At 34.2% G+C, this 27,821-nt stretch overlaps 1 protein-coding gene across 2 annotated transcripts in view; it reads left to right on the top strand.

The window, feature by feature from the left end:
* The window catches only part of LOC145293376 (glutamate receptor-interacting protein 2-like), a 535,093-nt gene that overhangs the window by 169,287 nt on the left and 337,985 nt on the right, over positions 1 to 27,821 (top strand). The window contains exon 1 of one of the 2 annotated variants that reach the window (XM_080140016.1): positions 10,964 to 11,199. The exons of the other annotated variant lie outside the window; for it this stretch is intronic. Coding sequence (XP_079996142.1) covers positions 11,109 to 11,199 — 91 coding nt within the window. The 5' untranslated portion in view covers positions 10,964 to 11,108. Of the gene's footprint in view, positions 1 to 10,963; positions 11,200 to 27,821 lie in introns of those variants that run through there. 2 annotated transcript variants of the gene reach the window in all.

The raw sequence follows: 27,821 nt of genomic DNA, 5'->3' as shown, positions 1-27,821 counted from the left end.
ATGTTTTCTTTCTTTCTTATTTCTTTGTGTCACCGACGATTTTTCTTTCAATTTAATTTTTGGCAATTTCACTTCTGCTAACGTCTTTGATGCTTTTAACACCAGGGCATATTTATTGTGTATCCCCCCCCCAATTCACTCAAATAATCCAAGGGTGAAAATGAAAAAAAGCAAAGCCAAGATTGGTATATTTTTTTTCTTAATAAGTTATCAGAAATTACCCTTTCTTTCAACTCGCGATAATTCAGTCCTATCCTAGTTTTAGAAAGACTTAAATTAGAAAGCAAAAATCAAGTCAGACAACCCCCGCCATCCGAAAAGAAATCTTCCCCCCCCACACACACTCTAAATAAAGTTTAATGGTAGTTTTTTTTTTTTTTTTTTTTTGCTTTAGGTCACTAGAAAGGATAATAATAATTTACATATGAAAAATTAACTTGCTGGCGTAATTTTATAATTTTATATGAATAAAGGTGTGAACATTGGCGAAGCATAATTTTTTTCTCCGTCATTTTTTACGAAAGGTATACATTAGCATTTAGCAATATAACAAAACAAGCTGACATATACAAAATAAGACAGACACAGAAGTGTAATTATAATAGCTGTAAGTATTCAACCCGCGACACTGGTCAGTAAGATGATACAGTTTGGTAAACTGTCTTTTTTTAATTTCCTGTCGCAGAGAGAGAGAGAGAGAGAGAGAGAACCACAAACAGGTCTAAAAGTACATAACCTTATTCCTCCTTCTTCTTCTTCTTTGAGCATTTAAATACCATTTTTCTATCTTGCGTGCGCTTCGCCCGTCCGCAAGCTGCACAATTTATCAACAGTCGAGCAGGATACCGTACCAAGTCCCCCCCCCTCTCATCCTCCCCCCCCCCTCTCATCCTCCCCCCCCCCTCTCATCCTCCCCCCCCTCTCATCCTCCCCCCCTCTCATCCTCCCCCCCTCTCACTCTTTATAGTGCGGCTGGTTCATGTGGCCAAAAAAAAACGACAATATTCTGCGCACGCCGCGTTAATAAGGAAGGCATTTATTTAAATTCTTTAAATCTCCCCCCCACACACACACACAAAAATGGCTCGGTGAAGATGTATTTGGGAAGAAGAACAAAAAACAACTTCTATATTTCAAATTTGAGGCTTACTTTGTTTATTTAAAAGAAAATGAAAAAAAAAGTTAACATATAAAAAAGAAAAAGAGGTTTTCAACTGGTGACCGGGAGATTCTTTTGTTTGTGATTATTACGACGGTGATGATGGTGGCGGATAGTGTACTGCATGCGCTTCTGCGATGATGATAATGACGACGATGCAACGTGTTGTAGGACTAGGAGACTCGACCCTCTTCTTCCTTGCGAAAGGAAATGAAGAAAAAGGAACGATTTGAGAAGAAAGAAGAAGAGGGAGAGGGGGACGACGATGACAAAGAAGGAGACTTAAAAAGAAAAAAAAAAAGAGGGACACACACACGAAATAAGGAAAATAATTTAAAATGAAAAAAAGCTGAAAGGGCGAAAAGAAGAGAAAATTGTATACAGAACAATAGGAATGCATTAAATTTAAGGAAAAAAAATGGATAATTTTAAACAATTTTATAAACATTTTGGAAAACAAATTAATGAGTACTCCTATTTGCTTTTCTACCCACGATTTCAACGACACACCCAAAAATGGGACGCTCTGAACTGGACACAAAAGTGAAAATTGTGTTGGTTTCAGAGGATTTCTTCCCCTGCTCCGACTGAGGACAAAACAGGTACTACGCTTTCTTTGCTCCTAACCGAAAAGGTTTTCTAACTGACGGTGACTACAAACAGTGCGTTTTGAGATGTTCATTTTTTTCTAGAAATTAATTGAAAATAAACTCAAATAAATTATGAAAATAAGAGTTGGTTCAAGATATTACAAAGTAAATTGATATTAGACACACACACACACAAACACACACAAATAAAAAAAGACCCAAAAGAAGGAAGTTGTCAAATTAAAGCTGACGTAGCAAGTTTTAACATCTAATGATAAAATAACTCGCCCCACTGACAGCCTAGCCTCACCTCTCAACCAAGAGATCTTCGAATTCATGCAACCAAAGTTCTTACGGATTCCTTGTGTTTGATAACTTTTAATATATATATATATAGAGAGAGAGAGAGAGAAATCCACAATTTGTCCAATTTTATCCATTAATATTTAAAAAAAAAAAAAAAAAAAAAAAGCATAATTATACATTTTTACCCTTAAAGACCAAAGTTCTTTCTGCCAGAGACCTTCTTTTTCCACCCTCTCTTTAACAACTGTTGGAATACGTAAAGAGGGGGGTCGTGTACATACATTCTTCAATTCACTTGGCATGGTTTATCAAAATTCAAATCCGACGTCAGGACAGTTTAGGCATTTGCACAATCTTTTAAATCTGTCGAAGACAAACATTCTTTCTATCAGACATTGCTTTTTCGATTACTTTTGAAAAATATGCGTACAAAAAGAAATACATAACTTCTCCATTTTTTTTTTTTTTTTTTTTAATTTTTGTTTTAAAGAATTGCTATTTACTAACAAAGCCAAATGAAATAGTCACACTGTTAGAATATGTACTTCATACTCGCTTAAAAACCAAGTTTGTGTGTGTGTTGTCAGGTTACTCGCTTTGTTTTGAACTTTTAAAAAAATATATTATAATTATCATTTTTTTACTTGTTAATCGGGGCAAAAATTAAACCTCTTAAATAATTAAAAACTCCGTTTTTAAAAACAAAATCAACACTACAAAAATATAAAATAAAAACCAGAACTGCGTTTTTTATTATTTCTTTTTATATATACCAACGAATACCCCCCCCCCCAAAAAAAAGCGACTTCAATTGACTATATCTGCTGGAAATACCGCGGAGAGAACAACAGCAGTAGTCCATCCCAGGAAGCCGGGCGGACCTTTTGAGCGCAACAAATAAATTGTTTTGAACGCGCTTCTTTGTTTCAATATTGGCATCGGACCAATTCCTCCTCTTTCATTTTCCGTTTTCGCCCTGTAAAAAGAAATGAAAAAGGAACCGCGTCGAATTTTCTGTGGTCCCCTTCGAAAGGAAACGTTCAGCATATTTAATCTTTTGAGTATTTTGTTTGTCTTTTGAGAGGGGGAAGAGGGAGAAACGTAGAGAAAAAGAAAAGAATTGTGTTCCAATTGAGAAGACGCGTGGATATCCTGCAAACATCATCATTATCAGATAATAAACGATCATCATCGACTTGGTTTGAAAACGTTTTTGTCACGCACGCATGCATCTACACATTGACACATCTATTAATTCAGGCCGGCAGTTAGATGCCGTTGCTCATCTCGTAAAGACGTGGTGTTGTTTCTGTTTTAGCTCTAGGACTGGTTCGATTCTAGCTTCCGCGTTCGATAACAATTATTATTTTTAGTCATATTGATTAGAATTATTTTTATTTATAGCATTTAGACATTACTATTTACCAAAAATAATATATCTTTCAATTTTCTACTGTAAAAAAAGAAAAATACGTTTTTATTTCGTAAAGTATTTTATTTCGCTTCTTTAAAAAATCTGTTTTCTGATATAAGATTTTTCATTATTATTATTATGAAAGTTTAGCGTTGTTAGACTAGGTTACGCAAATTATTAAACTATTAACCCCTTCTGTAGCATTGAAGTGTGACACCAGATAACAACGAATGGTACAGGATTGTTCGTTATAGTTGCATATTGGTTGCCGGTCGTCCACGCCACTAGGTTTAGTGTTAATATTCGCAAATCCACGCCTCCTTGAAATACGTATTGACAAATATTGAAATATCGTCGTTCATCAGATTAGCTCCTATAAAGATGTGTTACAAAATATTCTGTAGTGAATAAATAAATAAAACCCAACGTAACAACATTATCTCGGAACAGTAATAATTTATTTAATGAAATAAAAATAAACTAATCCAACGTAAATAGCTGCCAAACGAAAGGGGAGGAAATGGTAGAAATTTAATCGGCCCTGTCCCTAGGAACCTATTTAACTACTATAGATAAAATCGTTGTCGGGATAGTATTGATTTTTTTTTTTTTTTTTTTTTTTTTTGTTAATTATCCCAAACTGAACATGGATTTGTTATCTCGCATAGTCGTAGGAATCAGATGATTATATTGGTTAGCATTGGTTTTCCTGATATCTTTCTACTCGGAATTCCTTTGAGAAAGACATACGGGAGGAACCACGTGAGTGTTTCTGTAGAGCGAACTGGATTCGAACTTGGCACACCCAGGACAGTCCATTCATATCGGTCCTATTTACAATGCCTCCCCACGGGACAGAGTTGTTAGACACCAGGGTCGTTTTTTAATGTGGAGAAAAGGAACAAAAATAAAATTGTCTCAGTCGTGAAGGATTTCTCCTCCACTGACAGAGAACAAGAAATTGAAGTGTAGATCTGAAGAACAGATACTACACTTTGATCTTGACCCGAAGGCCAAACCCCACCCCTCAACAAAGGCGTCATCTTAACCATAATCAACTTGTCCGTGTTTACTTGACTCCCCACAAGGGCAAAGTTATACTCAAGGTCTGTTTTTTTTTTTTTTAATGTAAGGGGAAATCTTGTTTCAGCACTACGGACAATTTAAAAAGAAAAAATACCTCAGTCTATAAGGATTTCTTATCTGCCTGGTCGATGGTTGAACATTTTGATCTTAATCTGAAAGTCAGATAGTACTGAACTACTGCGGTTCAATCAATATTTAGCCCCCCCCCCCCTCATTTCTTCCATTCATTAAAACGCTGTATGTTGCGCACTTTCCACTTGACACTTAACTAGGTGACGACTTGCGACCGATGACCTAGTAGCAGCGACTTAGAGCATAAGACCCGCTTCCCGAGAGCGCTCTCACTTAATCATATATATATATATATATATATATATATATATATATATATATATATATATATATATATTAATAAACAATAAATGAAATATAAAATAAATTATTCTTTTTATTTCAACTATTAACAACAACAAAATTAAAATGCTTAACTTGTTAACGATTAAACCGAAATGCCTTCTACCGGACTTAATTTCGTAATTAATCTTCTTTTTGGGTAATCATTCTCCCTTAATATTTTTTTGCGTTACCTTCTGATACAAGGAGAGTAATTACTGAGTCCTCATAGTACCTGGTGAGTGGTGTTGGTGTTCCTAATACTGTTCAACTCCAACACTTTCAGATAGTAATAAGTTCTTCTTAACGACGGGCACTAGTCATTGCACATTAGACATACATGATGTTTCTAGGGGATTCGTAATTTACTGTACTAAATTCCATTCTAAAACAGAATATTTGTGTCCGTTGGTTGGGTTGATTCAACAATCTACAAGTTACAAGTTTGACGTAAGGCCATTTGCCGCTGAATTCTTTACAACATTTCTTGTCTAAAATGTAGTAGCCACGCATTTAAATACTGACTGACTGGTTAGATTCGAGCCTGCTTTACCCCCCCCCCCCCTGTTGCATGATTGTCCGGGCTACTGGTCCCTGGTTTTTCCAAAGCAGTTGTACACCAGTAGGTTCAAGGTTCAGTGCTGCTCATTTTTCTATACTTTCTTTAGTCAACGCAGTTTATAGCCTGGTGCAAGACCATCTGCCTGATTAGAGCTGCTTAATGTGGACAACTTCTTTTGGTTACTCTTGGCGGGGGTCAGAAACTATTTACTGTGTTTACAGTTCGCGGAGTTCCTAAGGGGTTCTAAAAATCCATCAGGTTCTGGTTCGACCTTGTATGTTTTTTTTGTTTTTTGTTTTTTTGAAGTCTTCAAAGTATTAGTGCTGACTTTCTTCCTCCTTCTTGCTATATAAATAAGAGTGTCGGTATAGACATTCATTGATCAGTCGTCTATATTATAATTTCTATTTCGGAGACAGCTTACTAGTCTGGGAGAAGGGCATTAGCTGCTGAGTGCTTACTGGATAATCGGGAGAGACAATAGTTAACCTTTGAAACGAGTTTTTAGCGAAGCAAGAGTTTCGCAATCTCTAACTGCACTTCTCTTGGTTCACCATTGATCAAAGATTTTGGCGAGAATGCAAAGGTGATCAGAAGTGTTTATTTGACAATAGTCACAATTAATTCTTTTGGGATTTTTAAAAAAAAAGTAATAATAATTTAAAAAAAAAAAAAACAGAAGATAGAAGGTTGTTTAAAATATCAAAATTAAATTTAAAATAAAATTTTAAACGATAAAAAAAAGTTTGGCGTATTTAAAGAAAAATTGTTAATTTTAAACACACACACACACACACACACACACACACACAAATGTAAAATAAAATGCACAATTTTTTTAAAGAATTGGGAAAAACAAAAGAAAAGGCAACTACCCCTTACCCACCACGACAACCATTTCTTTCTTTTCCTCAGAGAATTCAGTTTAAATCAATTTTACATTATTTTTTTCCTTTTCAAATTTAAAAATTGAATTGTTTATAAATTTTACAAAATTCATTTGCTCATTTGGTAAAAATAAAAAATAAAACAGTTTCATTTAAAATAAAGAAAAAAAAATGAAATTCCGTAGTAGTCTTTAACATTCGGTACTCACATAAATAAGTTGTCACATATCTATGTAAAGATTATCTATCCGAAAGTGATTTTAAATGTTACCCTCTTCCCCACTGTTTTTAAATCTTGCGGAAAAAAAATTTGTTATTAAAAAAAACGTTATTTAATTATTGCCTTGTTTTACTATCGATTTTTGTCTGTGATTGAAAAATTTTTTTACATTTATTATTATTTTCAAGTTATTAATATTCTTCATCCCTTCTCCATCATTTTTTTTTTCTCTTTTGGTGTGTGTACGCGCGTGTATTTTTTAATTATTTAAATTGTTCAGAAATATTTATTAAATAATTGCCTTAATTAAATCGATATTAAGATACCTCGTTAGAATAAATTTTACCACGTCAGTTGCTTATTTGCAAAAACTGCAGGGTTGCTGACTGTTTTTCTCCTACGTATAGCGTTTTGGTCTTTTCCAGGTTAAGGTCAAGTGGCATCTCTTGTCTTTGTGTTAATCGTCTTTCGTTCTTTTAGCTGCTTACATTAAGTGGCTTCATTCCTTGTCTGGAGCGACATCTATGGGAAAAAAATTTCCTTTTATAAAAATTTTTTTCCAACATTAAAAAAATATATACTAAAATAAATTATATCATTCTATTATTGTTATGATTGTAAACCCCAGTTTGAAATAACTGACATACGAGTAAAAAGAAAAGTTACCTTTTTTTATTTATTAATCTAAACTTTGTTTAAACTGTTAAAATTGTATATTATTTAAACTTGTTTAACCATTAAAAAAATTATTTGATAATTAACAACGTGATTAAATATTAGCAATGATATTTTCATGTTTGCAATTAATTTAACAAAATATACTTATTGTATACAATTGCATTTGTTTTACAACTGTTTAAAATTTAATTCAAATTTGTGATAATTACAATTAATTATAATTATCGTTCAACTATTTAATTTTTGTTATTCGTATTTTATAAGACACTGTTTTATCAATATTATCTTGCGATATTTTTTATTAATACTTTATGTTAAATCAATTAATTGTATAAGAATTTTAATTATCTACATTAAATGGCATGGTTGTCTATGCCTATTCAGCTATTAAAATTTTAATTCTGATGCCATAATTAGAATTATCTACATAACTAGATTTTTTTGACTCGATAAAATCCGTTGATTTAGAATGGGTGCTTTATGCCAAACTTTTCAAGTAAATGTGGTATTCTGGTGACTAATGTCTATTAATTCCTAACTGTTTATCAAACGGATATCATAATACTCAGTTCGCTTCATCGGTGCACGTGTTTGCACATATGTTAACATATAGGGATCCAACACGTTGTAGACTCCGTCGCAAGGAACATAAGAAAAGGAAGAGAAAAGAAATTCAACTCGTTGTTTCAGGTTTTATCAAAAGACCTTTATTTGTCTTTCTCCGACCACGCGTGGCTTCTCGTATTGGCTGTGGTGTCACCCGCCTCTCCCTAACGTGATCTTTCTCTCTGAGCTCTGTCCTCTCGAACGTACTCATCAGTCTGCGTGCACGTTCTTCTTATAATATTTTTCCTTGCCGTGACGTCACCTCGCACACAGCTCGGACATTTATTAGAATAGAAGCGCCATTTTTTTTTTCTTGCCTCCCCACGAAGGCAGAGTTAGACACAAGGGGCACTTTGGTTAGTAAAAAAAAAAAAAAAAAAAAAAAAATGTACCAGTCAGTAAGGATTTCTCCTCCACTAACCGAGACCAAAAAAATGAAGTGAAAAAAGTGAAGTGCAGCATCAGAACAGATACTACACTTTGATCCTGACCCGAAGGCCAAGAACCCTATTATCAATAATAGAATTAGAATTATCAACAATTATTTTTTTTTAGTTCAATTTAAATTCTTTACAAGACAAATATAATAAAATTATCTGTGTTCTTTCAACTTAAAAAAAAAAAATCAATTGTGATCGTTTTTCTTGTAGATATATTTTATTTCGATTATCTATGAAAATACTACAATTGACCATATCAACTTTCAGATACTTTTAAATTTGTGTGTGTGTGTGTGTGTGTGTGCATATTTACAATAAGTTCTTGTTGAGCCCTCTTATATAGCTAAACCCTCCCCAAGTTTCACCATTACTGATCATCATGGTGTTCCTATTTACTTGCCTCCCCACGAGGGCAGAGTTAGACACCAAGGTCGGTTTTTAATCTGGGGGAAGAAACAAATAAAAATTGCGTCAGTCGTGAAGGATTTGTTCTCCACTAACCGAGAACAAAAAATCGAAGTGTAGTATCTGACAGATACTACACTTGAGTTATATATATATGTTTTTTATTCACTCTAAAAGTTTACAACAAAACTAATAAACAAAAAATTAGGCACAAGGCCACTCAAAAATTGGGGAGAGGGGTGTCTATGGTCACCCTCGTTACTGTACTTTTGCTAGTCTATGCTTTATCCTAGCTAAAGTTCTTGTTCACCGCAATACCTCAAGAACACCGGGGGTCGTCCTACCTAAGATTCCCAAACCATATCGTGTGTGTGTGTGTGTGTGTGTGTGTGTGTGTGTGTGCGCGCACACACGCATATGCGTTTTATACTACACTTTGATCTTGGTCCGAAGGCGAAGAAATCTCTCTGATCATCGTGTTGTTTACCTAACACTTATTAACCTTTAATCCTAGAGTGGCTTCTCGGACTTGATAAGCGGTGACGACTCACTCCCTCCTCCACACAAGTAAATATATATATATATAGGTAATATTTCTTTCTCGTAACCCCCCCCCCCCGAAAAAAAAAACTTCTTAATTATAATTCTCCACAAACCTCTTTTATTGCCCTCCCCTAACATAGAATGAAGAAACTCGTCCCATTTTTTTTTTTTTTAGGTCCCCCGTTTCCTCTTAATTTCTGACTCTATATACTGAATCGTTGTATTAATTAAGCACCCCCTACCATAGACATTCCACTCTTTATTTATATTTTCTGTTTTTATTTAATATTTTGCAGTAAAAGAGAGGGGGGGTGCTATTACCACGGGATAGGAGGGAGGTGCGTGCTGCCAGGTATTTAAAAGCAAAGGGATCACGTCTGTTGTTTCTTACTATATCAGCATTTTTTTTTTCTCTTTCTCTCTTTCTTTTTTCACTGAAGTGACAAAAATACTTATAACAGTTTCGTGTTTTCTCTTCTTTTCTCCCAAAAGAGCGCTGAGAGCAAGATCACGCACCGCGCACCGGTCGGTAATACTAAGTTTAGTTGAAGTTTGATTAAACCGCGCAAAAGTTTTTTTTTGGACCGCCAAACATCTCATTCCGACAATATAACAACAATATTTGAGAAACAAAGATATAAGTTTTAAAGTTGCTGTTTTTTTTGTTTTTTAATTTAATTTTTGTTTTAGGAAGCGCACAAAAAAAAAAAACATTGCGTCGAAAATGACAAAGTTACGCATTACGCGTGTTTTGGGGCGTGGCTCATTTTATAAACACGTAATCGCAAAAGGATTATACATTTTTTAGAAAAAGAAAAGTTCTCAAAAAAAAAAAAAAGCGGGGGCCAATATATCTATTGCATTTTTAACTTGATAAATTTAATATAAGTAAATTATATATTATCGAATACTATTTTTATCTTTTTAATTAAAATAATTATTTTGTATAGATTTGTTTTTTTTTATGAAACGAAATAATATAGGTATTTTTCGTAGCATACGAATCGGGTTACAAATATTCTTAGTTTGATTTTTCAATTTCTGAAGAGATCATGTGACAGCAAGTCTATACACATTTTTTAAACCTCAAGAAAACTTTTATAAAACGCTGTTTCTCTTTAAGATTTTAAATTAGATACTAAAAAACAATAAATACATTCAAGTATTAATATTTATTATTATTCTAAATTCTATACTGAACAATTTTTATTTTTTAAAGATTTTTTATTTATAAATTAAATTATTCTATAACTTATAGGGCTATATTTGTTCCAATTTTTTTTCATACTACATAAATTTTTTTAAATCCTAAAATCCGACAGGGCTTAATTCTTGTTCTCCTTATTATGTTGGGTGGTTGCTTATGCTAAGTTATTGTTTTTTCTTTGATAACGTGGACATCTGAATTTCAAAATATCTTCTTTTTTTTTTTAAATTTGAACCGAAAAAAAAAATCATCAAAAGTTCATACGATTAAGTTAAAAAAAAAAAAAAAAAAAAAAAAAAAAAAATATTAAATACTCCGGAATCGAAGAACAGAACGCAAAAAAATTGTAAATGTTAAAAACAAATAAATAAATAAAATAAAGCACTTCTTGGCTTTAAAAAAAAAAAAATAAATAAAAAAATAAAAGATTGGAAAAAAAAAAACAACTTTTTTTTACTTCCAATTCCGACCGTATGTCTAGAACATTAATTCCCAGCGAACATTTCTCTGCCTTTTGAAATCTCAAGAACTTGGCATTTTTATGGCTAGAAAAGACCACTGTTTTTGCTCTGCTACCATCTCCAAGAGTTAGGATTTTACCATTTTTTTACCATGGCAAGAGCTTTCGGAAAGCTCTGGCTGTGGTTAAAAGAAAGGAATAAGAAATTGTATCGAAGATCTTGGGCGCATCCACAGGATTATGGTAAGTTTTCATGCATTGATGCTTTATTATTATTCCTGTTTTTTTTTTTTTTTTTTTTTTTTTTTTTTTAATTATATTTTTTCTTGGAGATGAGGTGTTAATTGTACATTAATTACTTATCCGTATTATTTGAAAACCTTTTTACTTTCATTTATGGGTGCTTTGCTTCCATCTAATTAAAATTTGACACAATACAGAACAAAATTTTTATCGTGTCCATATCTTTCACTGAACGAAAATGTCATATTCCAAAACTCACGTGGAGTGATCAGACTAAAGAAAAAATTGTTATTATAGCGAAATCCGACAGCAGAATAAATCCGTTTTCATTAAAATATATGGTGCTAATGCAGAGAGTGGTGCGCGCTATTTTTAAAAATCGTATTTCCACGTTTAATTAAAGTTTTATGGGTTTTTTTTTTATACAATTGTAAGGTTAAAGTACAGATTAGGCACAAAACACCCTCCTCTCCCCATGTTAAGAATGGCTTTTTAAATAATAACGTTATTATTTCAGCATGGATTACTCTCTGCACGAGTACCAAATAAATAAATTAATGAATAACTACTTACTGTTTTCAGTCAATATCTGGTACTCGTACTGGACTGGTGACTGAAGTGTCGTGTCTGCTCAAATGCTGTACTCAAATTAATTCTCTTTAGTCAATGGAGGGTGATTTTTGCAGAATCCTCTTTTGATGAGAACTGGTTATCTCTCACATTAAGCCGACCTTGTGTCACATTTTGTTTCGTGAGATACAAATAACCAACTACTTACTGTTTTTAAAAATTTCAAAAATAAGCAATATTATCTACCCAATTAATTTTTTTTCTTTTTACTCACGTTCACCACCTAACAAGGCATATGACCACTTGGACGTTAGGAGTTACTGTTTGGGACCATGCCTAGGAAATATTAACAAGATGTTGGTTTACATTACATTTAAACTCCTGCATATCAGTACAATCAGGAAAGCAGTTAATAGGAAGATAATTCCAAAGTCTAGCTGTTCGAGAGAAGAAACTATTAGAGTAGAAAGCTTTCTGGTTTTAGAGACCTCAACAGTGAAGGGGTGTGATTTTGTTGCTAAGCGAGGTTGAAGGGGTGGGGCACAAGTGCAACAAGTTCATCACATTTCATTAAAATGCTTGTAAAACAGGCACAAGGATGCAACATTGCGGTGATGGGACAGGGGTTGGAGCTTAGTTGATAAAGTGGGACCGATTAGATTGAAAACACTTTTTGGGCCCTATCCAAAAGGGAGAGACTAGTGGTAGATGCAGCAGCCCAGATGTGGCAACGGTACTCCATGGATGGGCGAATGGTGGCTTTGTAGATGTACAGGATTCTCCACTCCTTATCTGTGCCTAAATCAAAACGTAGATTCCATGAACAAAGCTTAGAACTGCACGCCTGTGGAACGCTGTTTCGCTTGCCTGTTTCCCTCCCGACTTCAACCTGGATGTCTTCAAGTCCAACACAAACAAATTCCTGATGAACCGCCCCCCTAAGTAATGACACCTTACCAATTCTCCAATACTATTGCTACACTATCCCTTTGATTACTATACACACAATAACCCTTATCCCTGAGTGGCCATTGGGCCTTGATAAGTGGTGAACTCCATGTAAAAAAAAAATAAAATAAAAAAATGTGTGACTAAGCTTCTAGCTCGATAGAGGAAACCCACCTTTTTTGCAGCAGTTTTCGCAATGTCTTCAATGTATTTGCTCCAGTTCACATTGCCTGTGAATGTTTAGTCAACGAGTTTAAAGGAAGAATTCTCAGGTTAGAGTGTTATTTGTCATGGATATAGCTGGTTGAAAAGGCGTCTTATAATTGTTAAAGAGAAGCAGCTTAGTCTTACTAGCATTAAATGTTACCATCCATTTGTGGCCCCATTCCACTACGGTCTGGAGGTCATTTCTACCATTGCCTTAGATACATGTACATCCGTTCCTCCCTCATGCATGTTATAGAGCATTGTATCATCAGCAAATATACCCATTTCGGACGCAATATTATCAGGGGGGTCGCTTATGAATATCCGGAATAATAGTGGTCCAAGGATCAACCCTTGAGGCACTCCAGCATTAATGTTATGCTGCTTGGATATACGGCCATCAATATGACAACCTGGATGATCCTATTGTCTAAGAAGGATCTAATCATATTTAGTATGTGTCCAGTTATACCGTACGATTTTCATTAGCAGCTCTTCGTGCCAGACTTTGTCAAAGGCCTTGGGTATATCAAGGGCTACAGCCCTGGCTTCGCCCACCTTATCCAGTTCATGGTATATGCGTTCAGAGTTGACTGTTAAAATATCTGCAGTAGAACGGTATCGCCTAAATCCATGCTGTTTGTCAGAGAGATGATCTGCTTTTGTGAGGTGGTGAACTAGTGCTTGATTAATTAAGGTCGCAGTCATGTCATAATTAGTTAAATATTAATGCATTCTTACATAAAACGTACTTTGTACAGATAGATAATTGCGTGACATTCACCACAACAAGACGGACCGAGTTACTTCCCCGGACGATGTTTTTCAAAAACTATTTTCCTCAACAATTAACTTTCTACCTTATCGTTTTTCGTAATTTTTGGATATCTTCATTACTGCGCCATGACAATTCAGTAGATATTATTGATTTCACTTTAAATTCAATATTTCCATTTTGAAATTTCTTTACAATAACGATGAACTGGTTCTTTTTTTCTTTTTTTTTTTCACTAAGAGAATCAAATTTTATGATGAAGAGAGGATGGTGTGTCTCTATCTGCCATCTTTAAAATTCATCACTGGCTACCACCCCCTTAACAACCTCTCCATAGAGATCAAAATCAGCTTTGTTATGGCTACGATTAATAGTAAATCGCTAAAAATGATAAAAAGTTATTTTCTATATGCAAAATATATATATATATATATATATATATATATATATATATATATATATATATATATATATACTTGATTAAATTACCTAATTTTTGAAATATGACATTTTTGTTCCGTGCCGTGACAAGTACGTATTTCAAAGATTTTTCTGTATTTTTTATTTTTTTTACTATTTATTATTATTATTTTACTAGGTTGAATTCTGAATTGTTTTTTTTTTTTTTTTTTTTTTTTTCGTTTTTTTTTTTTTCATTTATAATCGATAGATATCCAAAAGATTTCAGTATTTTAACGAAAATTCTGATTCAATCCCGAAAATGACTGAAGTAGTTTACAATTTGAAATCAACCCTTTCACTCCGTTTCTTTTAATTATTTCTTATTTTATTTTATTTATTTATTTATTTGAAAATTTCTCTGGACTTATTTATACCTAACCTTTCATGGTAAAACCACAGTTTAGTGGCCTAAACATAATGCGATTAAAAATTGTGTGCAAGTGATAAATATTATATATCATCTTGTTTTTGTTGAATATGATTAAATGAAGAACCATTTCGATTTTTTATGTTTTTACAAGAGAGTTACGCCCAAAGGCCACTCGAGGATAAGGGTTAATGAGGTGGTCAGTGAGGCAATAGCGTAGTAATCGTTAGTGGTGAAAATTGGGTAGAATTTGATGATTTAAGGGGGCAGCTCAACAAGAACTTGTTTACATTGGACTTGAAGACGATCATGTTGTAGTTAGCTGGAAACAGACTTGCGGTATAGAGTTCCACAGACGGCCAGTTCTAGGAAAGAAACTCTATATGTGGAACTTGCGTTTAGAATTAGGTATAGCGAGTGAGGAAAAATTGTTGATAGTGGTTGAAGCTAGACGAGTACATGTTGTGAAAGTTTTGCATATGGAGAGAGAGAGGGGCCATAAATCTTTTTAGTATTGTTTTCGTCATAATTCTAAATAGATTTTCTACATATGCTGAAATAATCGTGTAGATGCTCGACTGAGCTACAATCTATGATTCCTTCCCCCCTTTAAAACATTCACAACAAGAACTCGTCTAGCTACAACCACTGTCTACAATTTCCCTTTCTCTCTCTTTCTCTTTCTCTCTGTGTGCCTAAAACTAAGTGAAACTTCCACGAGCAAAGTTTCTTTCCTAGAACTGTGAAACACAATAGCGCAAGGCTGCTTTCCAGCTGATTATAATACAATTGTTTTCAAGTCCAATGTAAACAAAGTCTTGTTGAACCACCCTTTTAAATCATCAAATTCGACCCAATTTCCACAATTACAAACCATCATGATGTTGTCTCCGGCCACCTGACATTCATTAACTCTTATCCTTGAATGGCCTTTTGGCATTAATAAGTGGTGACTCATTAGTAAAAGAAAAAAAAAATAGAAAAAAATTTCTGACAAGCTCAATGTATTTTAGTTTTTCTATCTCTTCGATCTTCACCCTGTGCATCGCTGGAATGGCAAAATCTAATATTTGTGATAATTTGTTTTTTTGCTTGTTGACTATTATCATGTCTGGTCTTTTCGCTTGAATAAGTTTAACTTTTTATTTCCATGTCGCATGGGATGTTATGTCGTGAATTTTTCAAATATTAGCTATTATTATTTGTACTCACAAGGAGTTTTCACACAGGCCATCATTAAAAGTTTCTCTCTGCCAGTAACCGATGATGTTTCCTGGAGTCTGGGTGACAGCAAGTCTTCCCAGATTTCTACCTCTTTCGATAACTTTTGCAAATGAATTTGAGTTATTGCAACAGTCGTTTACCATTGATTTCTCACTAATAACGATCATCGGCTTCACTGAAATTTGGGTTTCCATAAGCCTTCCCAAGGTCCTAGTTGTCTTCGCACTCATCCAGTGGAGGTCTGGTTAGTACTTTCTCTCTTCAGTCTTTCCATTCTCCGTGACCATTCACCACTATTTGGGATGGCGCCTGTCTATGGCAACACTACAATTTTTTTGAGGGTGCGGGGTCTTGTCTCGTGCTTGAAGTTAAGCATTTCCTGTCTATTGCCATTTTGTTTGTGCTGCCCTCCAGGATCAGGTCATCATCAACTGACCCCCCAACCCCACCGCACCCCTCAGTGTGCTACCATGTGGTTTTATTCCGAGTTATTATTTAATTTACTTACAGATACACACACACACACAACAATTATGCTTAAAGAGACGGTTGGAATGTCTGCGATTGCGGGTAAATGTGTGGCTTCCAGTAAATACCCAACCCCCCAGCTTGAACAAAAATAAGGAAATTGAAAAAAAAAAAGAGTTCGAATTACCTACTAGACATCATCCTCAAGTGTCTTCGATCTCTGTACAAGGGATTGTCAGGACAACCTGGCATGAGGATACTTCACGCTTGTAGTAAAACCTAATCAAATATTCAAAATAACACCATGTTTGAAAACCAAAATAAGATCCCCTCAACACGGCTAGACATTTTTTGGTACTCATGCATTTATTGATCCGTGCTGAAATAACGTTATTTAAAAAGCCATTCTTAACATGGGGAGGGGAGGGTGTTTTGTACCTATTCTGTACTTTAACTTTACAATTGAATAAAAAAAACCCATAAAACTTTAATTAAACGTGGAAATACGATTTAAAAAATAGCGCAGATCACTTTCTGCATTAGCAACCACTTTTTCCCCTTCTTTATTAAGACCGTTAGCAATAGACAGAGGCTACTAAGCTATTTAGGGAATGCGTAAAACTTAGGAACATCACGATAGTTAGCCAATACAAAACTCCGAAAATGTAGCAGTGCTACATGTTCATTCACACGATTCTGAGACAGCACGTCCAGAACTACAGAAAACAATGCGAAAGGAGATCATACAAGAAATGATGCACTTTCTCCTAGTGATGTTAAATCCAGTGACAACACTTAGTTGGATACTCCACTAGACCAGATGAATTCTTGTTTTGAAACCTAGTAAAATGCAGAAACGATCACAATAAAGGTAAACATGATTAAGTAGCTAATAAGAGAAAGAGAAAAATTAGTGTTCTTCATTGCTTTTCTTGTTTGATGGATAGATGAGAATCTTGATTGAACACTGATATGATACGTATCTCATATAGAAATTAAGTGTTAACCCAAGGAAGAGGCTTCTTGATCTCTGAGACCTCACTGAAGTAAAATAAAAACAGGAGAGAAATTTGAATATATTTATTTATTTATTAAGCATGGAGAAATGTTAACAATTGATTTGGATTCATAAAAATGTTCAGTTCTTGCTCAGAAGACCATTCTCCCAGTCTTTGCATTCTCTTTTGTTTTTGGGGAAAAGGAATAGGTTTATTTCATTGTAGCACCTTTACCGTGGAATGCCAACGGTTTTCAATGTTAAGTTAGTAGAGTTGTTCAATTCATACGGTACAATCACGTTGACACTCCGATTCTCATCAGATCACTGAAGTTAAGCAACGTTGAGCCTGGTTAGTACCAGATGGGTAACGATTTGGGAATTCTAAGCACTGTATGTGCTCTCCGCTTATCTCGGCATTTGTTTCCAGTTGTCCTGTACAGACACTTCACTTGCCACTGGTATTTAACAATGTCGACTCAGGAGAGGTGTGGTCGGAGATTGCGCACCTCCTGCCACAAAAATTTCACACGTAGGTATGGGTATCCATAGTCTGTCAAAAACTGAAGGAGCCCCTTTTTGAAGTAGTGTTGTTTGAATAACCTATTGAGCCATTCATTGTTGATCGATGCGGAAGGAAATGAAATGCAAGCTTTAAATCAAATGAAGGAAAAACATAAAACACGTGGAGAGCTTTTTCAGATTCAGTTTTGGAACGAACAGAAAAATGAATCTTTTATTTGCTTCTAAATTTTTTTGTGGCTTTAATTCTAGTTGCAATGAATATGAATACATCCGGGTTCCTCCTCACAAGAATATGATTGACTAATGTGAGCTATAAATACGGCATTAATAAAATAATCTATAGCATAACTAGCAAGGAAACCCAGCGAAATCAGTGTAATCCTCCCATTTTTCAATCAAATCAGTTGATTACCTGCTCTAATTGAGGACCCATCGCTGTGCACGAGGATGAAGCTTCACATGCCTCCCCGCAGTGAGTTGGTCCACGATACATTTGTAACCTACATTGCACTGTAGAGAACCTACTTTTGATTCTATGAAACTATTTTTTATATCTAACAGTTTGCATTAAAGTTTAAAATACAAAAGTCAAATATCATGCTTCAATTGTGCTCTAAACATACACATTCCTTTCGAACGCGCCCCTGTTATATCAAAGAACCTACTGTTGATTTTATATGTCGGGCCTTTCGCTGTGTAAGGTGTTAACTTTTGTCAAAATCGCATGTTCTTTTTTTTCATCTGACATAGACATTCCAATAGAAAACCTATCTAAGAATACTATCAGGCAAATAAAGTACCTTCATATGAAATTAAAATAAGTCGACCCAGCCGTTTTCGAGTCCATAGGGAACGAACTCGCACACAAAGTTCCTTTTATATAGTAGTAGGTATTAAGTGACTAATAAGAGAAGAAAATTAATGTTCTTCACTGCTTTTCTAGCTCAACTTTTGATGAAGAAATGAGAATTTTGATTGAATACGTTGATATCTACGTATCTCATATAGAAATTACGTGCTAACAACAGGAAAAGGCTCATTGATTTCTGGGAAGTTACTGAAGTAAAATGAAAAAGAGAAATTTAAATGTAGGGGCGCCCGGCTTTGCCCGGGCATAAGATACGCTTAAATATGATATTTTAATTAGTCCAGATTTCGTATATATATATTATAGGATCGTGATTTCAAAAGTAAAATAAAAAACGTATTTGGGTAGCATCAGTTAGAATCGAAACAGTAACTGTAGCATTCAAAGCTGGTGACGTTACTACTCTACCAACGTGACACGCATATGATCTGATTAAAAATAAATTGAGATAAATGTACAAAAAACATAACGATATTTTTAATTAACACCCATTTTTGACCCTTAAAACTATTTTAACTGGTTAATGACACATTAAAGAACAGTCCGTAAAAAATCCAATCATTTGAGGCCCCTAGCGCCGCTCTGTGACTTTTAGTTTCGGAGGAGATAGAGTTTGAAAATATGGAGACATATAGACTTTCAAATATTAGATTTAACATGGAGAAGTAAAGGTTTAATTCTTCCTTTCCTTAGCAATTATTGAGAACATTTGGCTGATGATTTCAGAAATAGCAACTAAATAGAAATAAGTTTGTAAATATTCTTCGGTATCTTCTTCCCTGACTGTGCTGACAAGCAGAAGTTCAAATGTCATGTGAACAGACATCTTGCTGCCCAACTCCCTACATAGTATCCCGGCAAATCTGGTTTCTATTAGTAGCCCCCTACGACTTTAGTGGCACTGTGCCTTGTTTGGGGTGAATAAACAGTAAAAAAAAAAAAAAAAAAACTGTCAAAGAAATTTGCACTCCCAAAAATTGAGCATGTGTAAAATAATTACGGATTGAAAAATAAAGAGGTGACATTTTGATATTTTTTTTTTTTTTAATTATTTTTTTTTACGACTTGTGAATTTTCGGTGATCCGTCCCCATGCATCTGATTAGTGCATTATCATCTGGTGAATACCGGATCTTTATGTTTAAATTGTTATGCATCTGTTTTTTTTTGTTTTTGTTTTTGTTTTTTTTTGTTTTTGTTTTTATTATTACACTTGTGGCCAGCCATTTTCCTTTTTCAATGAGTTGTTTCTGGAAATCTTATGAGATGTATATTATTGGTTTTTCTTTCTTTCCCTTTGCAAAACTCAATGGGGCTCTGCAAAGTAAAAAACAAAGCAACAATTTGGATAATAATTTCATTAACAGCAACTATAAATAAATAAATTTGTAAATATTGTTGGGTATCTGTCCAAGAAATTTACACTTCTAAAAATTGAACACATGTAAAATCGTCACTGACTGAAAAATAAAGAGGTGGTAGTTTGGCTTCTTTTTTTCACAACTTGAAAATTTCCGGTGATCAGTCCCCGTGCCACAGGATTAGTGCATTGTCATCTGATGAATACTGAATCTTTATCTTGATTTTTTTTTTTTTTTTTTTTACACTTATTGACATCCAATTTCCTTACCAGGTTGTTTCTAGATATCTTCTGAAGTGTACGAAGGGTATAAACGTCTCTATCTATTCTGAAATAATAATAATAATAATAATAATAATAATAATAATAATAATAATAAAAACATCAATGTGTTTTTTTTCTTTCCATTTTTTGAAACTCAATCATGTTCTGCAAAGTAAAAAAACAAAAAGAACAATTTTTCTCTAAAAAGCAATCGGACCAAACTCCATTTTAAGAAGTTGAAGCATAAAAACTTTTACCAAAATTACAAGACTCTGCATTAAATAACCCACATAAAACAAAACAACCAAACCAAACACCATGCATAAATAATCGAATAGATAAAGAACTTGAAGCATAATCTTTTTCGCAAACTTACTTACTGAATTCGTCATTAAAGAACCCCAAAAAAGGTTGATGTACCATAAATCAACAATAACAAGTCTCTTTTTATCTAGACATCTCAGAGACGTGTGGGCCTGATCTCATCCCTGCTATACTCCAAAAAACTGCTCCGCTGAGATTGCTCCAGTTCTCTCTAAACTCTTCAACAAATGCCTTACTGAATCTTGCTTTACTTATTACTGGAAAATGGCTTCTGTTGTACTAGTCTTCAAGAATTCTGGACAACTAGCAAGGGGTACCCGGCGTTGCCCGGGTGTTTGAAGGTGTAAAAAAAAAAAAAGATAAGTGTTAGTAAGCAAGCAGGCTCAAACCCACGGCGCAAAGGCAGAAAAGAAAGTGAAAGAAAACATGACATCCTACCGCTACACTAAGAAGCCATAGGAAGTGAAAAGAGTCCAAGTTTAGTGATTTCAATTAAAAGGTTGACTTACTAAGTGAATGAGTTCACACAGGTGGAGAATTGAAGATTGGCTGAAGGCCAGTTCAGCTTCTGCCGTTTCATTTATTTGTTTCCCCACGATGTTGGGAAAACCAGTTCCCTACAAAAAGGGAGTGTCCAAATGGATAGCAATTGTTTGATATGAGGAGTTTTCCCCACAGTGATCCAAGCTAATTGCTTCTGGACGTCCCTGGCATGAAAGCCAGGAATCTGCCTTCACTTTCATGTGAAAAACACGCAAGAGGAGGGAATAGCGTGAATTTTGTAAAAGTCGCTTGAATAAAAGATAGTTGACCTTCGTTCGCAAATCGTAGATATTATAATCTAGGGAGTATATAAAAAGTTCTAAAAAACAGAACCCCCACCCCACCCGAGAAGACCAGCAATAAAAGCCTTTACTGGACATATAAAAATGCACGCAGCCATTTTGCCTTTTATAGTTACAGAACTGGCCCACTCAATTATCACCCCATTAGCCTCCTTCCTCTCTTCGCCAAAATCTTCCTTAAGTCCTTAATCAATAAAGCACTAGTTCACCGCCTCATAAATATTAAATTTCTTCCTGGCTGACAGTATGAATTTAGGAAAGCTTATTCTACTGAAGATATCCTAACTATAATCTCTGAACATATATACCATGCACTGGATAAGGCAGGGGAAGTAAGGGCAGTAGACCTAGAAATATCTAAGGCCTTTGACAAAGTCTAGCATGAAGGTCTTCTTATAAAATTAAATCATATGGTATCATTGGATGAATGCTTAATATGATCAAATCCTTTTTAGACAAGAGAAAAATTCACTGTCCTTGATGGCCGTGCAAGAAAACAATATTATATTCGAGCATGCCACAAGGATCGATCCTTTGACCTTTATTATTCCTGATATTCATAAATGACCTTCCTGATAAAAATGTCTCTGAGATGGGCATATTTGCTAATGATACTATACCCTATAACAGACATGAGGGGAAAATGAATAAACACATATCTAAGACAATAGCTGAAACCTTAGAAGAAGATCTCTAATCTGTGGTAGAATAGGGACAAAAATGGATGGGTAACATTCAATGCTACTAAGACTAAACTTCTTTCCTTTAACAATTACAAGAAACCTTCTCAACTACTGATTGCCATGACTAATAATAAGCAACCTCAAAGCTCTTCGTTCCAACTCCTTAGCTCAACGTTCACAGGAAACATGAATTGAAACAAATACATTGAAGACATTACCAGGGTCGCTGCGAAGAAGAAGGGGGGATCTTTCTACCATGCTAGAAAGTGGCTCACATCTGAGAGTATCCTGTATCTCTACAAGATCACCATTTGCTCATGCATGGAGTAATGCTGCCACATCTGGGTTGATACATCTGTCACTAATCTCTTTCTTTTAGACAGGGTCCAAAAAAACAGAGTCTCCAACTCAATAGGTCCCGCACTATCAACCAAACTCCAATCTCTGAATGTTGCTGAAATGTTGCATCCTTGTTTTACATGTATTTTAATGGAATGTGCTCCGACGAACCCAAAGCACTTGTACTTCCTCAATGTAAATACTTCTGACTAACCTGACAGGCAGTAAAATCCCATTCTTAGATTGTAAAGATCCATAAATGCTGGAAAGTCTTCAACTCTAATAGTTTCTTCTTTCCGAACTGCTTGACTTTAGAATTGCCTCCTGGATCCCTGCTCTCCTGACTGTACTGATATGTAGAAGTTCAAGCGTAGTGTGAACAGAAATCTTGCTGCTCAACTCCCTGCATAGTATCCCTGTAGATTTGATTCCAAATAGTAGCCCCTTATGCCTAAGTGACACTGTACCTTGCTTGGGGGTGAAAAAAAAAGTTTCAAAAAATATATTGAGGGATGTAGAAAATTGAAACATCCGTTCATAGCTATGGTGTCATGTGGCGAGAGCTGAAGTGATGTCAATCTTGCTCTTTCTGAAACGAAGCGGATGCATTAGGTGAGTGTTGGCAAGCCACATACTCCATGGTAAGGAAAGAGAAATATTTAATTAGGACTATTAATATTATGATGCATGCAAATTTAGTTTTCTATCCAGAAAAACAAAAAGTTTGGAAACCTGTTTGTGTTGTAATTACAACGAAACTGATCCAACCATTCCACTTGTGAGACAAATTGAAGATGATAGATGCTAAAGAAAATGAGAAAACGATGCTACATCAGTTCTGCTCCTCGGCCGACTGTATCACTTCAAATCCCTACTAGCTATGTCACATGACTGAACTCAGCCAATGAGATATTAACCTTCTTATACTAATATATATATATATATATATATATATAACTACTTAATTTACTCACATAAAATTAATATATGAAAGTAGAGATTTATGCATAAACTTTAAGTATTTACTTCAAAAGTGCTCAATACGTAGGTAGAGCTAGTTAGTAAGTTATAAAATGTATATGGCGATTAAGTTACACTGAATATTCGGCGTTTCATCCACTCTAGGATTCTTCAGGCTTATGCGCGAATTCTGTGGTTGTTTTTCGTTTTTATATGCTCATCTTCTATTGAAATTTTAGTTAGCCAATCAGCTTTCTAGTATCCACCGCGCCCTTCCTATCAGCCAATGAGAATGCATTTATCGGACAAAGGCCTATTTGACCTCTGCTGTGTGTATATATATATATATATATATATATATATATATATATATTTGTTTTTTTGTTTTTTTTTAATGATAATACGGTTTTTACTTAGCGTCTCCATCTTTTAAGATCTTGTTTCTTAGAAAATCGCCCACATTTTTATTTGGACGTAAGCAAATAATATTTTTTTAATTTATTTTATTATTTTTTTAAACCGTAATCTACGAACATGCATGTTTCGGGGCTGAAGAGAGGTAAGACCCTGAAACATGCATGTCTGTAGATTACTGTTTTTAAAAAATAAATAGATATATATATAAGACCAAATTTGTTCAACATGGTGAATTAAAAGGTAAAAAATGGAAAGGCCAGCTAGCTGGTTTTGAACCTGACTCACCAGAGCTGAATCGAGGTTAAGAATTTATGATTAAAAAATATCATAAAAATAGATGGAGGGCATATTTTCCATTTTCATATATTTTAATTGTAATTTTCTAATCTCGATTTAGCTCAGTTTAGCAAGGTTTAAATTCGGTTAGTTGGCCTTTTCAGTTTTTACCTTTAAAGTTTATCATGTTAAACAAATTTAGTCCTTAGTTACCACTAGCAGGAGTACCCAGCATTACCCTGGTGTGGAGTAAGAGTATTGAGCAACCCAGCCCTAAAAAAATGTTTCAATCGAACAAGCGCAAAGAAACAAAAAAAAAATTAACCAATCACCTAAAAAAAAAAAAATGAAAATAGCAAGTACCCATGAAAGGAAAAATTAGCCGCAGTTACCAGGCTTGAATTTGTGTTCAAAATAAGCTTAGTCCTTAGGCGTATGATGACTTTGCAAAAATGTTGATGCAAAAAAGTGACCCCCTCCCTGTAAAATGCGCCCAGTTTCTGGAAAAGAATTAATGTTTTTTTGCCAATTTTTGGGTATTTGTCGCCCGAGAAACCAATGTTTCTAACGATACCAATTTTGTCAGTGTTGGTTGCATCTGTTGACAGTTTAAGCAAGACATACAAACATACATACATTCACATATACACACACTAACAGATAGGTGAGATTTATATTATAGATTATTAAATTGTTTACTCCCAGAAAAATGTTTAAATAAATAAATATATGCTTAAGTCTTCATAGTTATAATAGTTATAATAAGTTATCAAGCAACTTGAAGACAAATGTTAATAAGATGGGTGGATTTTGAGGTGAATGATGATGAATATTATCAGAGGATTGAACATGAACCAAATTTGATTGCATATGTGAACGGTTATAACAAATATATGACTGTTTATGAATGCAATTATGCTGTAAATCTGCAGTGAAGCAATTCCACGGTAATGTGTACCACAGTTTCTTTCCAAGAGACTCTGCTTGATATTAGACACTCAGAGAAAAAAAGGTAAAGTTCTTGGCAGTTGTGGTAATAAGTCGAATTCTTGTGAATTTTTACAAGAGGGAACCAAAGGTTGAAACTCAGTCGAGCATCTTCCAATAAAACCATCATATTTTATGAATCCAAATATTCTTTTGTTGGCATTGGTTTCACCGATATTTTTCTAGTCAGAATTCTTTCTAGAAAGAACTCTGATACTAAAGAGGGATCACCAGAAGGTTGCCAACATCCTAAGTGAAAGTGATTTTTGTGGAACGAACCGGGTTCGAACTTGAAACGCCTAACGAAATAATGGTAGGGTAGAGAAAGACTAGCCACGTCTCCTTCTGTTGGAAGGAGACTGTAAAACTTTGTCGTTTAATATCTAAATGACCTTCATGCAGTTGGAAAATTGTTTAATACGTCGAAAGCATAGTCTTGCTAAATGTAGCATGCTAAGAAAAATGTGCCACGACCCACACTTTGGGAAACTGTATTTTATCCCTGTTACAGTTGCTCTGTGAACAAATCCAAAGTCCACGACAATAATACGCCGCAATGTTAGAATATTTTTTGCTTGCCCCATTTTTCAAATTCCTGAAGGATAATTGCTTTTTTGTTGTGTAAATAATAAATAGAATTCTCCATTGAATTAATCTCCTATAAATAATGCATCACGTCATAAACTGAATCTGTAATTTTTCCTCATTTAATGTCAGCATGTAGAATACAGCTGGAGATAGAAGGGACATGAGGGGCTGGGTCAGGGTCCGTGTGAAAGGGTGTCAATATAAAAGGAGGAGTAGGAAAGATTTATTTGCTTTTGTGTAGCATTGTTTTTCCATTGGGGTTTTATTAAGAGACAGGGCGGGCCTATTTCCTTTTCGTTTTATTTCGAACTAATAGTAGAGGTACCCTAAAATTGGTCGACTGACAAATGTATTTTTATGTCATTAAAATGACATTTAGGGAATTCATATTTGACCCAAGGAAATTGCTCTATTATAAGAAGAAAATTGTAACAAAGTTGGAACTAATCTATAATTTTTACCCTCAAATTAAAAATGTCTCCATTTCAAAAAAATTGAAATTGAAAACCGTTGAAAACATTGAATTATAAATCGTTAAACAGTGAATTTAATATGGTTGAAAACGTTTTATTAAGAATTAGATTTCCAGTACTCTCCACCTTTTTTGATAGCATTTTAAAATGAATTTATGTTATCGATTTCTTATTTTTACACTGGCAACGACCATTGGTCTTCACTGGAATTTGAGTGACAATAAGCTTCCCTAAGGTCTCAGTCCTCTTCACACTCATCCAGTGGAGGTCTGGTTAATGTTCTCTCACCTGTTTTTCCATCTTCCTGGACCCTTCATGACTATTTGGTCCGATGTCAGTTGATACAGATACTTGTTTGATTTTTTTTTTAAGGTGGGGGTGGGGGTTAACTTACAATTGTAAAATAATTCAATTCATTATTATTAATGGTAATATTATTAAGAGAAAAATCAATATTAATAATAACAAAACTGCAAAGCATTTTTTTAGTGCATCTACTACATAATAAGGATCAATGTATATTTGTACATGCATAAATACAGTGTAACCCGGATATGAGAGACTTCTTCTCCAGTCCCCACAACTCTCTTATATCCGGGGTTTTTATATCCGGGTTACTCTGTACATTAACACAGGCTCTAATTTGAGACCAGAGAAAATCTCTCTTATATCAGTTTCTCTTATATTCGGGTTACACTGTATATGTATTTTGATTCCATCACACAAAATGAAATGAATAAAACATGTACCTTATCTAGCCCCGTCCGAACACATCTCAGGTGGTGAGAAAAAATAAATAGCAAACCAGACGAAAATCTTGAACTTAATCCATTGTCTGAAACGAATTCAGAAAGAAATCCTTACTGCTTATTCACATTGGCACTTATGGCAGCAATTAAAGAAAATAAAAGATTCCGAAAATCACATAATTTGATCAAGTAGTTTTCTTTTCTTTTTTTTATTTGTTTTTTTTTTTATTATTATTCAAGAAAATAAAATTTTACTCTGTGTCGATATGAGAGGTGGGTGGAAGCAGCAAACATAAAGAAATCAAGGGCAGACAACCGACTTTAATTACAAAATTTTATTTTTATTTTTTATTTTTGATAATGTTGGAAAGACAGCTAAATCGTAAGAACCAACCAACCAGACAATATTTTATTAACATAACGTGAATTTAAAAACATGAAAACATTTTTAGAAGGGTTATTTTATGAGTTCAAAACAAAATTTGAAGAATATTAAAATGTATTTACCACAGGTAAAAAATGGTAAATTTGTCTTTTGAAAAAAAACGAAAACTACTTGATCAATTTTTGTGATTTTTGGAATATACCATTTTCACTCTGTGACAAGTAGATACAGGTTTTTCTTCATTTTTGTTTATCGCCATAAATGGCAATCTGAATAAGCACCAAATCCTATTTTTAAAAATTAAAATAATGACCTAATTTTATGATTTTATACATATATATATATATATATATATATATATATATTTAAATATTTTTTACGGAGTACAATCTTTTTATTATGGCTATGTAAAGACCAAATTTAAACTTGTTCGAAAACATTCTTTATTTTAGATTGTGAAATTAAAAAATAAAAATGAATGCATCAGCTGACCGGTTTCGAAGCTCGCTCAACAGAGCTAAAATCGAGCTTGTGTAAAAAAAAAAAAACATAGTCATAATAT

This window comes from Euprymna scolopes, chromosome 2 (assembly GCF_053919585.1).
Source record: "Euprymna scolopes isolate OS-2025 chromosome 2, ASM5391958v1, whole genome shotgun sequence".
Taxonomy (NCBI): Eukaryota; Metazoa; Mollusca; class Cephalopoda; order Sepiida; family Sepiolidae; genus Euprymna; species Euprymna scolopes.
This window is presented reverse-complemented; position numbering and strand designations above follow the sequence as displayed.